The sequence below is a fragment of the Lutra lutra genome, chromosome 11 (assembly GCF_902655055.1).
Source record: "Lutra lutra chromosome 11, mLutLut1.2, whole genome shotgun sequence".
NCBI classification, from domain to species: Eukaryota; Metazoa; Chordata; class Mammalia; order Carnivora; family Mustelidae; genus Lutra; species Lutra lutra.
This window is the reverse complement of record NC_062288.1, coordinates 81,209,947-81,222,122: the sequence shown is the minus strand read 5'-3', so window position 1 is coordinate 81,222,122 and position 12,176 is coordinate 81,209,947. Positions and strand designations below refer to the sequence as shown.

At 41.6% G+C, this 12,176-nt stretch overlaps 1 protein-coding gene across 1 annotated transcript; it reads right to left on the bottom strand.

Annotated features, from left to right (window-relative positions):
- Positions 1-686: 686 nt before the first annotated feature.
- Positions 687-8,460, bottom strand: LMOD2 (leiomodin 2). Its single transcript, XM_047695160.1, has 3 exons — positions 8,062-8,460; positions 1,589-2,926; positions 687-1,065 (listed from the first exon to the last, which is right to left on the bottom strand). Exons 1-3 carry the CDS (start codon positions 8,332-8,334, stop codon positions 1,039-1,041), a joined length of 1,638 nt encoding a protein of 545 aa, XP_047551116.1. The 5' UTR covers positions 8,335-8,460; the 3' UTR covers positions 687-1,038.
- Positions 8,461-12,176: the final 3,716 nt, after the last annotated feature.

The following is a 12,176-nucleotide window of genomic DNA, read 5'->3' as shown; positions in this document are numbered from 1 at the left end:
TAGTATCAGCCACAAGATAGCTCTGAATTTAGGGCTTATTTTCCAGAATTCCCCCAACACTATTTCCTCTACCAAGAAGCTTTCCTTCTTTTTTTTTTTTTTTTTCCCAGAAATTGTTGTAAATATCGGGTTGACTCCTCAGTACCTATCAGCCTTTTGGGAATGTTGGAGTGTCAGCTGACATTCTGGGTCTAAAGTCAATGCACCCACTATGATAACGGCCACTTTGGGGACTTCTCTAGAGCTTTTATCTCACTACCAAGAAGATTTTAAGAAAATTTTTTATTTCAGGGCCCCTGGGAGGCTCAGTCAATTGGGCTTCTGCTTTCGCTCAGGTCATGATCCCAGAGTCCTGAGATGGAGTCCCACGGTGGGCTCCCTTCTCAGTAGGCAGTCTGCTTCTTCCTCTCCCCCTGCCCCTCCCCACTGTTCTACTTGTTCTCTCTCTCTCTCTCTCTCTCAAATACATAAAATCTTTAAAAAATTAGAAAAAAAAAGAAATTTTTTTTATTTCAGAATTTTTAGAGCTCTGAATTTTCTTGGACATGAAAAAACAAGGAAAGGAAAATGCTAAGGACTCAAGCCCTTTTTGGGTTAGAATGTCATATTTTTAATATTGGCAATGTTACATACATACCTGACAGATGTATCAATTCACACACACAAAAATTGGTTTGTTTTTAAAAAAAAAAACCAAAAAACTTCAATTCAAATTTATTGGGATTACAAAAATAACAGCACATTTCATGAACTCATTACAGCTCAGAGTTAGCAACACTTCCAGAGATATAAGAGCATCTTTAAATAACATGCTTCTTGTCAGTACAAATCTCATAACATAAAAAAAGTAGTTTATTTTCATATTTACAGAAGAAACATGCCGATTGTTTCTTAAAATTCTTTTTGGAATTAATGGGTGAGGTTATTCCTAAAGTCAGGAAACATTTCAAATTGAAGAAGGCATTTTAGAAACATCTCACAATGCATCTTATTTAATACCACTGAGTGATTCTGCATCCTCTTCTTAAGATCATGTGTTTATCGCAGAGCTTCTGGAACTTCCACCTATAAAAATAGGGGATTTTCATTCAATAAAACAACATAAATGATACAGGGAAAAATATCTGTAGGGTATGTATGTCGCTAGCAGTATTCTCCGAGTCAAACTCAGGTATAGATTATTGCTGTGTGCTAGTCAATATTCAAATTTTATTATAAATGAGGTTGTAAATCACTTGCAACTCTGGGGTAAATATTTTGACAAATGACGAATCTTTTTTGGAGTGTAAATTGTATTCCCGATTTTCATATTAAGCAAATCAGGATTTTTAAATGTCGGAGTGTCTTAAAATAGTCCTGGTCCTTCCAGAACAGGGATGCTAAGAAGGTGGTCCAGGCACACTTCTCAAATGGAAATGTGCTCACTAGTGACCTGCTCCTGGTGTTCCAAATCTGGAGGCTTGCTCTTGCATACTAAAATACTTAAACATGAATAAACGCTTTCAGAGGTGACTTCAGTGCCATTGTGCAATGAAGGCTCACTCACGTACCACATCTGTGCCCCCAAATCTGCTCTTGGGTTACTTACCCGCCGTAGCTGTTTGATACTGCTTCCCCGAATAGCTTCCATGAGATTGTCATGAGCTGATCTGAGTGGGGTAGAAGGTCGGGAACCCTCTTCCATTTTCTTTTCTTGCACTGACCTCAGGGAATTTTTAATTTCCTTTAGGATGTTGTTTGGTTGTTTTTTAACCTTTTTCCCTTTTTTCTTTTTCTGTCCATTTTGTAATGCCCGCTGGGCACTCTCCTGTTGTTTGATGACTTCTGCAATGTTTCGGGTGATTAGTTTTTTCTCTGGGAGTGGAGGAGGTGGTGGTGGAGGAGGAGCTGGCAGCCTCTGCGGGGGCAGCGGAGGGGGTGGTGGTGGAGGAGGAGGGGTTGGAGCCACAGGAGATGGAGGACGGCTCCTCACAGTTTGGACTTTTTTGGGCAGTTTGGGGGATGACCAGGGAGAGTGCCTGGGAGATGCATAAGGTGAAGAGCCAGGTGTTCCTCTTTGCCACACTTTGGTCCTAAGATTGGCTCCTCCATCATAGCCCTCTTGCTGTTTTTGCTCCTGCATCCGCTTCTGCCTCTGTTTATCCATATTTCTCGTCAGGAGGCTCGTCATGCTCATTCTTGGTCCTGGGAGCTCAAAATGGTAGCCCAGCCTCAGCAGCGTGGTGTTCTCCCTGAGCAGCTTGACGATCTCCATCTCCACCTGGCTGCCCATGATGTGCCTCTGGTTGTGGAAGCGTAGCTCTGTGAGCACCGTGTTCTGCTGCAGAGCTCTCATGATGGCCAGGATCCCCTTGCCCGTGATAAAGTTGGACTCCACGTTGATGTTGGTGATGTGCTGGTTGACTTTGAGCATTTCCGCAATGGCCATGGCCACACTGTCATCTGCGTGCGTGTTGGCAAGACTGAAAATCTTCACCACCGTGTTGCCCTTGAGGGCCTCAGCGAAGCGGGCAAGGGTCTGCGAGGTGATGTTCTCAATGTTGTTCAAGTTGACCTCTGTGGTGTCAGGGTCATTGTTCCTAATCTTTTCCAAGGCATCCTCGATCACCGTAGGGTTTCCACAAGGGTGAATGGCAGTGGGCGACTCAGTGTTCCTTCCACTGTGGCCATTGGTCAAAGTTATGTTTTCTATTTGACTTTTAAATGTCTTAGGCTTAGAGTTATCAGAATCGATGCTATCATAATTTACAGTTCCATTAATGCCTTTTTCATTTTCAGTTGTTCCTTCCTCCTCCTCCTCCTCCTCCTCCTCCTCTTCCTCCTCCTCTTCCTCCTCCTCTTCTGTATAAACCTCCTCAGAAACCTCACTGTTAGTTTCAGTGAAGATGAGCTCTTCCTCACTCTCCTCTTTATCTTCTTCAGCAACCTGAAGAGCACAGTATCATCATGAAGTTGGTCATGTTTAAGCACATTTTTGTTAAATTTACAAAAGTAATGCATGGTTTTGCAATATATGAAATCATTATGTTGTATATCTAAAACCAAAATAAGGTTATATGTCACTTATATCTTGGTAAATAAAAAAGGGAAATAACACATGGCAAATAATACGAAAGAGAAAAGTTCATCTCCTGCTTCTGACCTTTCTAGTTGGGCTAACCAGGGTTAACATTTCATTGTATAACTTTCAATAGTTTTTTTTTTTTTTAAGATTTTATTTATTTATTTGACAGAGAGATCACAAGCAGGCAGAGAGGCAGGCAGAGAGAGGAGGAAGCAGGCTCCCCGCTGAGCAGAGAGCCTGATGTGGGGCTCGATCCCAGGACTCGGAGATCATGACCTGAGCCGAAGGCAGCGGCTTAACCCACTGAGCCACCCAGGCACCCCTCAATAGTTTTTTTTTTAAACAAACATTTCTTTCGTTTTCTGCAGAATAGATATCCAGAATTCTATTTATTATATTAAAATTTACTGTCATTTTGCCAGTTTGAGCAAATGAGTTGTAATGTCAGCTTTGGAAACCCTTGCTGTATTTTTCATTCTCTTAACTACTTGTTCTGAACTATTTAACTCCCTGTCTACTTAGAATTGAACAAATTCAACCCTCCCTCCTGGACTCATTCCTCTATCCCTCCTTATTTCGCCCTCTCAAATTAAGAAACAACAACAAAAATATACAACATGTTAATGGATTCCCTTTTTTAACGTTCAAAAACTTTTCCTCAAATTTGCCTCCAGTAGCAGCTTCGACAGCCGCCAGGTGCTCTATGCCCCGGCTTGTGTACCTGTAGGCAAAGGCTGGGGGTCCTTCGTTTTTCCAACATTAAACTACCTCTAAGGTAGAGCCCAGCACAGGGTCTTAGAGACCCCACACCATCTGACACCAGCGGCTGTCCCTGTTTGCTGTGGGGAAGGGAAGCCGACTGTTCATGGCAGCAGCAGGCCAAATCCTAGCTCCACAGAAAAACATTCCGGTCACCCTTTGCTGCAGATCAGCTTGAAATCTCATGCTAGGGCAGGGTTAAATGAGACGGCCTGCAGAAGAAACGGGGTGGGAGAGATAACCACCCCTGGCACTAACTAGATTCTAACCCTAATGCGAAACAGCAGAGAACACTAGAAAATCTTAAAGCAAGCTATTGCCCTTGCCTGATGGTCTTGAATTATTTACCATGTATCAATTATGAAAGACTTTCAGACAAACACAGTCTCAATTCTATCTTTGTCTTTCTGGTTTATGAGACTTTATACTAAGAAGCTGAGTGACCCCTTCTTTCTTTTTTCTCTTTTCTGATTAAAATTAAAAAATTCTGGAAATTGCTGACAGAGTCCAATTTCCCCTAAATCCATCTTTTTAGTCCTTTCTTTTGTCTCCTCCAAAGTCCCAATCCCTCCCTTGTCCCCAAAGCCTTAGTTATTCCCTCCACATTGGCAACTTTTTTTTTTTCTTTTACCCCTAGGGCTCCTGCTGCCTGAGGCATGTGGAATGAGCTTTGGAAAACACTGCCTGTCTCCAGGTTTGTTTGCCCAGTTGCTACCACAAGATAGCCTCCAATTGTCCACTTGTTTGGAGTGGCAGGCACCAAGTGATGGCCTGGGGAAGGGGTCAGCCACTCCCAGGATGGTTGTCTGGTCTTTATTTACTCCCTTCTTTAGGAGCAAGAGGAAAGGGGATGCTGTGTGCATGTGCGTGCATGTGTGTTTGTGTGAAGTTTTAGCTGTTTCAGTATTTGGAGGAAAAGGATCTGTCTCAAAGACTAAGGTATACTGCTTTTCATGCCACCATTAAACTGTATCCCCTTTGGTTCTTAAAAGACCTTTAGGCTCTATCTTCGAGAGATGTTTTCCCCTCAAAATGTGTCTGAGGGACAAAATCTGAAACTGTTATCCATCATGTAACATCTACATGACACTTCTTCCAGGAAGCCTTCTTTGACACCACCCCCATATTATCCCCTTATATTATTCTTGCCATATATGGCATTATAGCAACCCCAGTAAAGTACCTATTTTAATTACTTGTTTGTCATTTTTCCTAAAAGACTGTTAGGTGGGTGAGGACAGGGATCATATCTGGTTTGTTCACCTAGCACAGTGCTTAGCACATAGCAGGGGCTCAGCAAAGACTTGTGGACTGAATGGATCTAAACTGACACTGACCACCAGCCACTGAAGATCGGAACAGGCCTGGGTTGGGTGGGTGACTGTCCTGGCTCGCTTGGGGCTTTCCCAGGATGCAGGATTTTTAGTTCTTAAGCTTAGATAGTCCCAGACAATCTGAGATGGTTAGTTGCCCTAGGTGGGGGACATCTAGGAGAAGGACAATAGAAGGGAGCAAAGAGTCTGGAGAGGGAGGTAAGAGGCCTGCTCTGTGCCACTGCTCTGGAGTTCACCTTGATGCTTGTGAGAATGGGGGTGGGAAGATAAGGGTTGGGTGAGGCCTGAGGGGTGGGTCTAGAGAAGGCAAATGTTGGCACTCTTCAGGAATAAATAAGGCAACAAGAAGGGGCCAACCATGTCTCCTGATCACCTCCCTGGCATCATTACACAAACAAGGAGGCAAGAGGCGTGGTTTTTGGTTGGTTCTGGATCTACCCCTGAAGAGCTGGTTGACTTTAGTCAAGTCAGTAAAGCTCTGAGAGGTCTCAGAGAAACTACGGTGTTAGTTGATTGGTCCTCAACTGTAGTGTGTGTCATCATCACCTGGGGGGCTTGTGAGACCACAGAATGCTGGACCCCACTCCCAGGAGGTCTGGGGAAGCCCTAGAATGAGCACTTCTGAGAAATTCCCAGGTAAGCTGAGGGGTTGGGCACCCACATTTTGAGAATGGTAGTCTTGGCACCAGCAGACCTTGGTTTGAATGTCTGCTCTCCTTATAAGCTGTTCACCGCATTTCTTAACCTCTCCTGGTCTCAGTTCTCATGTGCAGAAGGTGAGAATTCAATGAAATAATGTGAGTGAGCTTATTAGACCCTATGCTTGACACCCAGCAGATACTCAAGTCAGGGGAGCTATAGACCCTCTGGTCTCCAAGGCCCCTTGGAGCTTAAGGGAGCATAATTTGTGTGGACTCAAGTGGGAAGAGGCTGTCATTCAACAAGCACCGAACATGAATTTCATAAGCCTTTACAGAGCCAATAGCCTGATAACCAAGATAATCCTTCTGGTCTGTTCTGCACTACTCCTCAGTTACATGGCCTCTCCCACCCCCACGCACCTGCCGGCTGCCTGGAGCTCTGTCCTGTGGTGGGAATGGGTTTACACCCTCCACCCACAAGCCTCTGCTCAGCACCCTTGTGCCTACAGAGGAAGCTGGCTAGCTGGGGAAGTATAGTGGGAGAAAAGTTAACTACTGAGAAAGGAATCCAAGTTCATCAACACATAGCCTCTCTAATTGAGCTGATAAGCCATTGGCAGGCATCAGCAAAACCTTTGGCAGGATCAGGATGGTTCCATCATAGCTGACAGCAGGCTTTGCCCTTGGTTTCCCACTGATCTCCAGGCACTGTGACATGAAAATGCCTTTGCTGGGTTACTGCTACAATGGCTGGCTGTCCTGGATATTCGGTGGCAATTTTCATCTTTTTATCAAGGAAATTCTTCAAGGACTATAATAAAAATATTATATTTTATATATCCTCTCAGATTTTTGACACACATTCCCACATCAGGGGGAAAAAAACAAGACCTCTAAAAATCGTGGTTTCGTGGTTGTGGAAGAACTGACCAACCCAGCTCTGGCCTCACCTCCCCCTTCTGCTCCTCTGTGCAGGCAGCCACCGTGGCCTTGGCAGACCCTGGCCTGATCCCAATGGCCCTTCCCGTGATGATTGACATGAACAAGGCTCACACATATCTTGCTACAAATGTGGCCCACACACCCTATCATCAAGATCATCTAACAGTGCCTAGATTAGTCCTGTGGAGGTCCTGCCATTGGCTTCAGGCCATTTTGATTTGAGATGATTCTGGTGGAGCCCAGAGGTTTGAAACTGTGGCTCCTAACCTGTGTTCTCCCACAAATTCAGGACTTTATTACATGGCATTAACATTGTTATTGCCATTAATATTTTTCCCAGGGCATATTCCTTTGAACCTTCTTCTGTTAATGACATATTAGGCAAATTGAAAGTAACTTAAAGTAACTTAAAATTCAAAGTAACTGTTTACCGGGCAGAAAACAAAAGCTTAACAGATGTGAGCTCTAATTAAAGAACATTTCCAGATCTCCAGATCACCATTATAAAGTAGGAAGGAATCTTACGGGCCATCTACACAGGCATAAGTGGGTCCTTAGGTGGGTTTCAGGATGTGTGTGTTATCATTTTGAAATTCAGTGTTAAAGTTTGTGTACGTATGCACAAACCCACATGCATTATCTTAAGGAGAAGGTCTGTAATTTATCAAAATCTCAAAAGGGTTCTTGATTTACCAAAAAAAACCCCTCTGGATTCAACTCCCTCGAGGGACCCCACAGAGATGACTACCTATTCAAGGTCTCACAACTTAGGAATGGCAGGGGGACTCAAAATAAGGTCCCTGGGCTCTCAGTCCCATGGACTTTCCACCTCTGCTCACTTCTTGGTGTCGGAAAAAAAGAATTATTTTTACTGTAGCCACCCATCACAGTCAAAGCAAACAGAGTACCCACTTCTGTCTTTATAGAAGGAAATAAATTTACCTAACTGCTTATATATATATATATATATATATATATATATATATATATATAAAAGTCACAGATACTATGCCACATTAGCAACTCACAGCTCAAATTAGACTTAGGTTTGGCAATGTATCTAAACCCATGCCTTGCTTGTGGATCATTTTCCTCTAGAAGAATCCTGTCTTAATTGACAAAAGTCAATGAAAGGATCCCAGCTAAGAATTTTACATATGATGATCTGCTGGGTGGCCTGAGGAATTGTTCAATAGCAGGAGCAAATGGGTTATAAGAAAAGACAAGTGAAGCAGACTGAGAAGTTAGGGAAAACAGGTTTCCCAGGTCAGGGGTAGGGAGCCGAGGGTGGGAGTAGCTAAGGAAAAACCCGAGAGCCTACCTTTCCACACTCCCCCAGCCTCTCCTTCTCCAAGAGTTTTTGGGACTCCTTTTCCCAATAGGCCATCAGTGCCTCTCTGCTGAATGTCCCCGTGGGAGTTTTCTCGGTCAGACTCTTTTGCCTTAGCCCCACGGGAAGGCTGTGATCAGGTTCAATGTCTTCCAACTCCCTCTCTAGCTCCTTCAGCTCCTCAGCTGACAGGGAAGCAAGAAGTTCATCCTCATCGATGGATTCATATTTGCTAAGTCCTCTCCTGTAGCCAAAGGTAGACATGGTCCCTGCTTTGTCAGACCCACAAAGAGCTTGAAGAACCAGGCATTCACGGCGGCCAGAAGCAGGCAGGGAGGCAAGTGAGTAGGCTGGTCAGCAACCAGAGCTAGGAGTGGCCTTTTAAGAGCGGTGATACAGGGCCGTGACAATGCAGAGAGGGGGTGAAAGCATGGGCTGTTTTAAGCAGCAGACGTCAGCTAGACATTTGAACACAAAGAATGTCACATCGGTGGTGGATGGAGGTCTCAGAACCAGTGGGGATTATTAACATACTGGCCAGGGACATATTTAGCTTAGCCTGATAGCTCATGAGGACAGGCAGAGAGTACTTCAGATAGGGAGTAACACAGTTCTCACGTTGTATTCAAGCAACAGGAGAATACAATTTATTTTGAAAATGACTCGCTACCACTACCAGGGCCATGAAAAGATTCTTTGATTATAATCTCAGAGGTTGAGAAATGACTACACATCACTCCTCTATGAGTGGCTATTCAGGTTCCTCTAAAAACATTCTGTGGGTGGCATTGATGGTAACCGAAGGCTATCCTAATACAGCACCTCAAACTTTTATTGTATTTTGTGGGTATAAGACACTAGTCATAACAAGTCCTGTGAGATGATTATCCTCCTTTACGGATTTTGGCAGTGGAGGCTCTGAGAGTTTACATGAAAACTTTGAAGTCAGACAGCAAGAAGCCTTTCTCCACTGCACGACATGGCTTCCTTCTCTGCAACCAAGAGTATTAGTAAACAACTAGACTTGGAAATAAAACTCCAAAAAGACAAATACTAATACAGGGTATGGCTTATTAGTGCTAAGCAGTTTATATATTTTATCTCCTTGAATCCCACAGTCCTGTGAGGTGTACGTTTTCATCCATATTTTACTACAACAGCCAGAGAGGTTAAGCAATTAGCCTATGGCCACAGAGCTAGAAAGTGGTGGAACTAGAATTTGAACCAGATTTGTGTCTGGCCTGAAAACTGAAGAGATGATAACATGAAATTATTTATATATGTCCACATTCTTAGGAGTGTAGAAAATATATATACATAGTTTACAGGTCATTTTAGCATGCAGATAGATAAAGAGCTGTTAAATGTGTGTGCATAGAAATATGCACATCTTAGTACATGCATAATAGACCGTATTTTGTTTATTACATTCAGCAGTTGGTGAGTATTTGTGTTGTTTCCAAGTTTGGGTTGTTAGAGATAATTCTGTGAACACTTAACACACAAGTCTTTGTGTAGCCATATGTTTTCATTTCTTCTGGGTAGATACATAACAGAGGAATTGCCGAGGTAAATGGTACATCTATAGTTAACTTTTCAAGAAATGGCCAAACTATTTTCCAAAATGGCTGCCCCGCTTATGTTCTCAGCAGCAATGATGTGAGTTCTAGTCTCTCCACATCCTAATTCCTGCTTGTCTTTCTGGTTGTAGCCATTTTAGTGGGCATGAAATAGATCTCCCTGAAGTCTTAATTTTCATTCCTTATAACAAGTGACGTTGAGCATCATTTCATGTGTTCATTTCTACTTCAATAAAATGTTTTTTGGAAGAAATCTTACACTCATTTTAAATTGAGTCATCTTCCTATTGTTGGCCTATAAGAATTCTAGAATATATTATGGACTTTAGCAAGTATATGATTTGCAGGTATTTTCTTCCATTCTGTGATTATCTGTTGGTATCTTTTGGAGAATGAATGCTTTTAATGTTGATGGAGTCCAATTTATCAATTTTTTTTCATTTACTGCTTGAGCTCTTAATGTTATAGCTAAGAAATTTTTTCCTAACCCAAGATTAGAGATGATCATTCCTATGTTTTCTTTCTGAGAGTTCTACAGTTTTAGGTGTTTATATTTAGCTCTGTTACCCATTTCAACTTGTATTTGCATATGTGTAATGTAAGGGTCTAAATTCATTGTTTTGCATACAGGTATCTGATTGATTTAGCATTTCTTTGGGAAAAACTGTACTTTCCCCTATTTAATTGCTTGGGTGGCGTTGTGTAAAATTAACTGGCCACAAATGTAAGGGCTTGTTTCAGGAGGGTCACTTCTGTTCTATAGATCTGTATGTCTATTTTTTATGCCAGTACTGCATTGTCTTAATTGCTGTAGCTTTGTAGTGTGTGTTGAAATCAGGAGGTGTAAGTCCTCCAACTTTCGGGTTTTTTTGTTTTTTTTGTTTTTTTGGCAAGAATGTTTTGGCTATTATGATCTTAGCTCATAATGGTATTCTGCCTCCAAAAATAGCTATGACTCTTTTCAATGATACTGATGAGAGAGATGATTATGAAATTAGAAATGGTGAGTTTGTTGGCTTTCTTTGGGCTGTGGCATATACCTTTTGTGTAGCCTTACTGGTCACATCTTTTTTTATGTGAAAATGGGTTTGATTTTTGGAAATGACATCAAATCACTGTAGCCAGTTTGGTGAATGAGATGAGGATTGTTCAGTTGTATAAAACATTTTAGGTAAAAAGATGAATGGTAATTGCAACTATATAAAAACATTTTTGAAAGTAAAGAGATGAGAAGAAAATACAAGGAGTATATAATTATGTACCAAAAAAATAGTGGAATCATGTTTTTCTCTCTCTCCCTTTCTTCCTTTTGCTCTCTCTCTCTCGTTTGTAATTTTTCGGTAATATTTTAATATTATTTTTATTGGGTAATACATTAAACACACACTTTCTGCCAGATTTCAATTTAGGTTCTGGAGAAAACCAACAAAGTCCATTTCTTCATAGAGCTTTCTTTCTTTCTTTCTTCCTTTCCTTTTAAAAAATTTTTATTTATTTATTTGTTAGAGAGAGAGAGAGAGAACAAGCAGGGGGAGCAGAGGCAGAGGGAGAAGCAGGCTCCCTACTGAGCAAGGAGCCCGATATGGGACTCAATCCCAGGCATCTGAGATCATGACCTTAGCCGAAGGCATATATTTAACTGACTGAGCCATCCAGGCATCCCTACATTCCTTAGATGGGGAAAACAATATATAAATAAATAAATAAAAACCAAAAAACACTGGACAGAAGCTCTATGGAGAGAAATAGGGTAGAAGGGTAAAAGCAGGGTAAGAGGGAAGAAGGAAGACTGTGGGGGTAATATTTCACACAGGTAAGATGTCTGTAATAAGGTGATATTTGAGCACACACCTGGCTTAATGCATGCAGATTGTAATGTACATTTAGGGTGACTATAAAACAGTTACTCAGATACTCTTGGAATCACAGATTCTCAGCTTTCAAGGGGACTTTGAAATACATTAACCTTCTATCACTTCTACAAGTGGTCATCTAGGGTTTGCTTGAATACTTCCAGTAAAAATAATACATTAGCAAAAATCCATTTCATTATTTGGATGTCTCAAATCGTTAAAAAATTTTTCTTCCAATTGTGTTGAAACTAATCTCTTGAAGATCACCCAATATAGTTTAGTGTTCTCATTGGAACAACTCAAAATAAATGTAGTCTTATGTGACTTTCTTCTCTCAAATATTGGATGGCTGATGAACGACTTTGGAAATGAATCTGGAAGAGTTTTGCTCTCTGACAGCATTACTGAGAAAAAATATTATGGCCTCTCAAGGACAGTACCTTCAAAACAATGGTCCTTAAATATCCTAATCTAATGACTCTGGTTACTATAATAATTACAATTCCTGGATGATCTTAGTTCACTGGAATCCCCACAAACTTTAAATCCATTGGATGAAATTCTGCTGAGCAGTTAAACATGACTACCTGAGCTGGCCAGACTTAAATATGATGAATAATTAAGATTTCTTTACAAATTTGTCTACCTTGAGGACAAAAAAACCCCAATCAGG

What these genes read in the sequence shown, in the direction of transcription:
- LMOD2 (XM_047695160.1), bottom strand. Translation starts at nt 8,334, where the DNA reads ATGTCTACCTTTGGCTACAGGAGAGGACTTAGCAAATATGAATCCATC. An exon ending in GGCTGGGGGAGTGTGGAAAG is followed by an intron (nt 2,927 to 8,061) that starts GTAGGCTCTCGG and finishes TGTGCTCTTCAG; the next exon opens with GTTGCTGAAGAAGATAAAGA. An exon ending in GTATCAAACAGCTACGGCGG is followed by an intron (nt 1,066 to 1,588) that starts GTAAGTAACCCA and finishes CTATTTTTATAG; the next exon opens with GTGGAAGTTCCAGAAGCTCT.